At 44.0% G+C, this 2,556-nt stretch overlaps 1 protein-coding gene across 1 annotated transcript; it reads right to left on the bottom strand.

Moving 5' to 3' along the window:
* Positions 1-547: 547 nt before the first annotated feature.
* On the bottom strand, positions 548-2,220 carry Npy1r (neuropeptide Y receptor Y1). Its single transcript, XM_052162237.1, has 2 exons — positions 1,388-2,220; positions 548-1,267 (listed from the first exon to the last, which is right to left on the bottom strand). Exons 1-2 carry the CDS (start codon positions 2,081-2,083, stop codon positions 815-817), a joined length of 1,149 nt encoding a protein of 382 aa, XP_052018197.1. The 5' UTR covers positions 2,084-2,220; the 3' UTR covers positions 548-814.
* Between the last annotated feature and the right edge of the window lie 336 nt (positions 2,221-2,556).

Genomic DNA, 2,556 nt, shown 5'->3' with positions numbered 1-2,556 from the left:
TCCTTTGGATGCAGTTTACAGATCTGCAGTGAGATTAGTTCACATATTAAACCAATGACCCTGAAATGCTTTGGTTGTCAGGAAGTTGGAAATCAGGGACCTGCAATGACACTTCATTCTTGGGAGCGGCCTAACTCACAGTTATAGTCACTCCTGAAAATGTGTTCTTTATGTGTCTTTATCTTGAGCAAGACTCAATTAGGAATAACAAGTCCAGTCCTCTCAAAAAGAGAGAGAGAGAAAAAAAAAAGATGCTGCTAAAAGATATCAGACTCTCTTTTGGCTCCGGCACATTCTAAAAGGTGACTTTTGTATACCGTCACCCTTGCAACAGACTAAGATGATGCCTAGCATGGAACGAAGGTAGTCCAGGGTCTTGGAAATCTCATCTGATCTTGAAAAATCCAATATTTTGAGTACTGCTTTTGAAGTAAGCTCATGACACTACTTCAGAGAAATTCACTCCGATAAATACAATATAAAACACCTTGTCATAAGCATTTCAAACACAGACACAAAGACAGACACAAAGACAGACAGACAGACAGACAGACAGACAGACAGACACACACACACACACACACACACACAGGAAGTCTAGTCAAAACTGTTGTCAGAGATAGATTACAAAGTAATCTGGATTGCTAAGTAATCATGGCAACCATCATAAAAGCAGTAAAACCCAACACAGGATGTCCTGGACTCTCCAAACCTGCTTCATTCCGTTTCCTGGGAGCACAGGTAAAGAAAGCATGCGGCGGGCTGTGCTTGTTTTTCCACAGACATAGTCTGGGACCTTATGTTCTGAGCGGCTTCAGACTTTTTCATTGTCGTTCATGCTGATTTTTTTAAATGCGACTGGGCTTGCCTGCTTCAGAGAAGTCTTGGACACATCCGTATGCATGGTAGACATGGCTATGGTCTCGTAGTCGTCGTCTCGAGACCGGAAGTCACAGAAGTTGAAGAAGAACTGCAAGTCCCTCTGGAAATTTTTGTTCAGGAATCCATAAAAGATGGGGTTGACACAGGTGGAGATCATGGCCGTGAGGTGGCAGAGCAGGAACAGCAGATTGTGGTTGCAGGTGGCAATGATCTGGTGGTTCCAGTCGAACACAGTGTTGAAGATGGTCAGGGGCAGCCAGCAGACCGCAAAGGCGACTACAATGGAGAGCAGCATGATGTTGATTCGTTTGGTCTCACTGGACCGGTACTTACTGTCCCTGATCTTGTCCATCATGTTGTTTCTCCTTTTCAAGCGAATGTATATCTATGAAGGAAGCAAAGGGTAAGTTCAAGTATGACGCGCACCACATGCACCTACTGCGCAAGTCTGTACAAAGGAGCTAAGATGGGAAACGATTGGGGGAGGGGCCAACGCTTCTCTTACCTTGAAGTAGCATATGAATATGAAGCAGAGTGGGCCGAAATACTGCAGCACCAGAAGGAGAGTCGTGTAAGACAGCCTGTGAGAGTCTGACGGGAATTTGTCAAAGCACACATACTTGTCCTTGAACGCCGCAAGGGATACATTTTGGAAGGGCTCGTCGGTCAGAACTTGATAGATCACGAAGGGCAGAGAAGAAGCCACTGCAAGGACCCAAATGACAGTAATGCCTATGTAAGCGTGTCTGTTGTTTGGTCTCCACCCTCTTGGGTTGATGATTAGCTGATGCCGCTCCACAGCAATGAGAACCAGCGAGAAAATGGATACTGTGATGGAGACACATTGTACAAAGGGATTCAGCTTGCACATGGTCTCCCCGAAGACCCAGTGGTCCATCAGCGTGTATACGAAAGTGAACGGGAGACACATAACCGCAACTAGCAAGTCTGAGAAGGAGAGGTTCACGATCAGAATGTTGGTGACATTTCTCATCTCTTTCTGTTTCAGGATGATTATGATCAATGCCAGGTTTCCGGAGACCCCCAGAATAATCACAGCCCCATAAGCAAGAGCTAAGGTGAATATCACAGCCAAGGGCAGGTGACAGTCGTCATTTTCAAAAGCCAGAAGTGGAGAATTCTCCGAGGCATTATACTGAAATGAGTGATTTTCAACCTGGGAGAACAGAGTTGAATTCATTTTTTATCCTTCGTTGTTACCGATTAGACAAATGGACTGTTATGGTTCTTCAAAACGGGTCAAATCTTCAGCGTACTCTTATTCCCTATATTGGAATCCATTCACCAAAATAATTCTCAGTTCTTCAGTCCATTGAACTGAATATTCTGTCAACAAAAGAGGCCAGTCACATTACTAAGTTTATTGAGGGTCGTCAAAAGAAACTCTGTCTTACAGAATTATAAAGTTAAGGCACAGAAGAAAATAAACAGATTTTAATCTTTTACAAAATTATAACCTTAAAAAAATCCCACAAGCAGTCCAAACCATTTCAAACATTTCGAGTCCAGCTATGATGTCTTTGAGACATAGACTCTCTCCCATAGCTGGCCTGGAGATGATCTTAGACATTTGATCTTTCTGTCTCGGCCTCATGAGTGATGGGATTACAGGCACATCTGGGTTTACGACAGTGCTGAGGATTGCACCGAGGG

The sequence above is a fragment of the Apodemus sylvaticus genome, chromosome 18 (assembly GCF_947179515.1).
Source record: "Apodemus sylvaticus chromosome 18, mApoSyl1.1, whole genome shotgun sequence".
Lineage (NCBI taxonomy): Eukaryota > Metazoa > Chordata > Mammalia > Rodentia > Muridae > Apodemus > Apodemus sylvaticus.
This window is presented reverse-complemented; position numbering and strand designations above follow the sequence as displayed.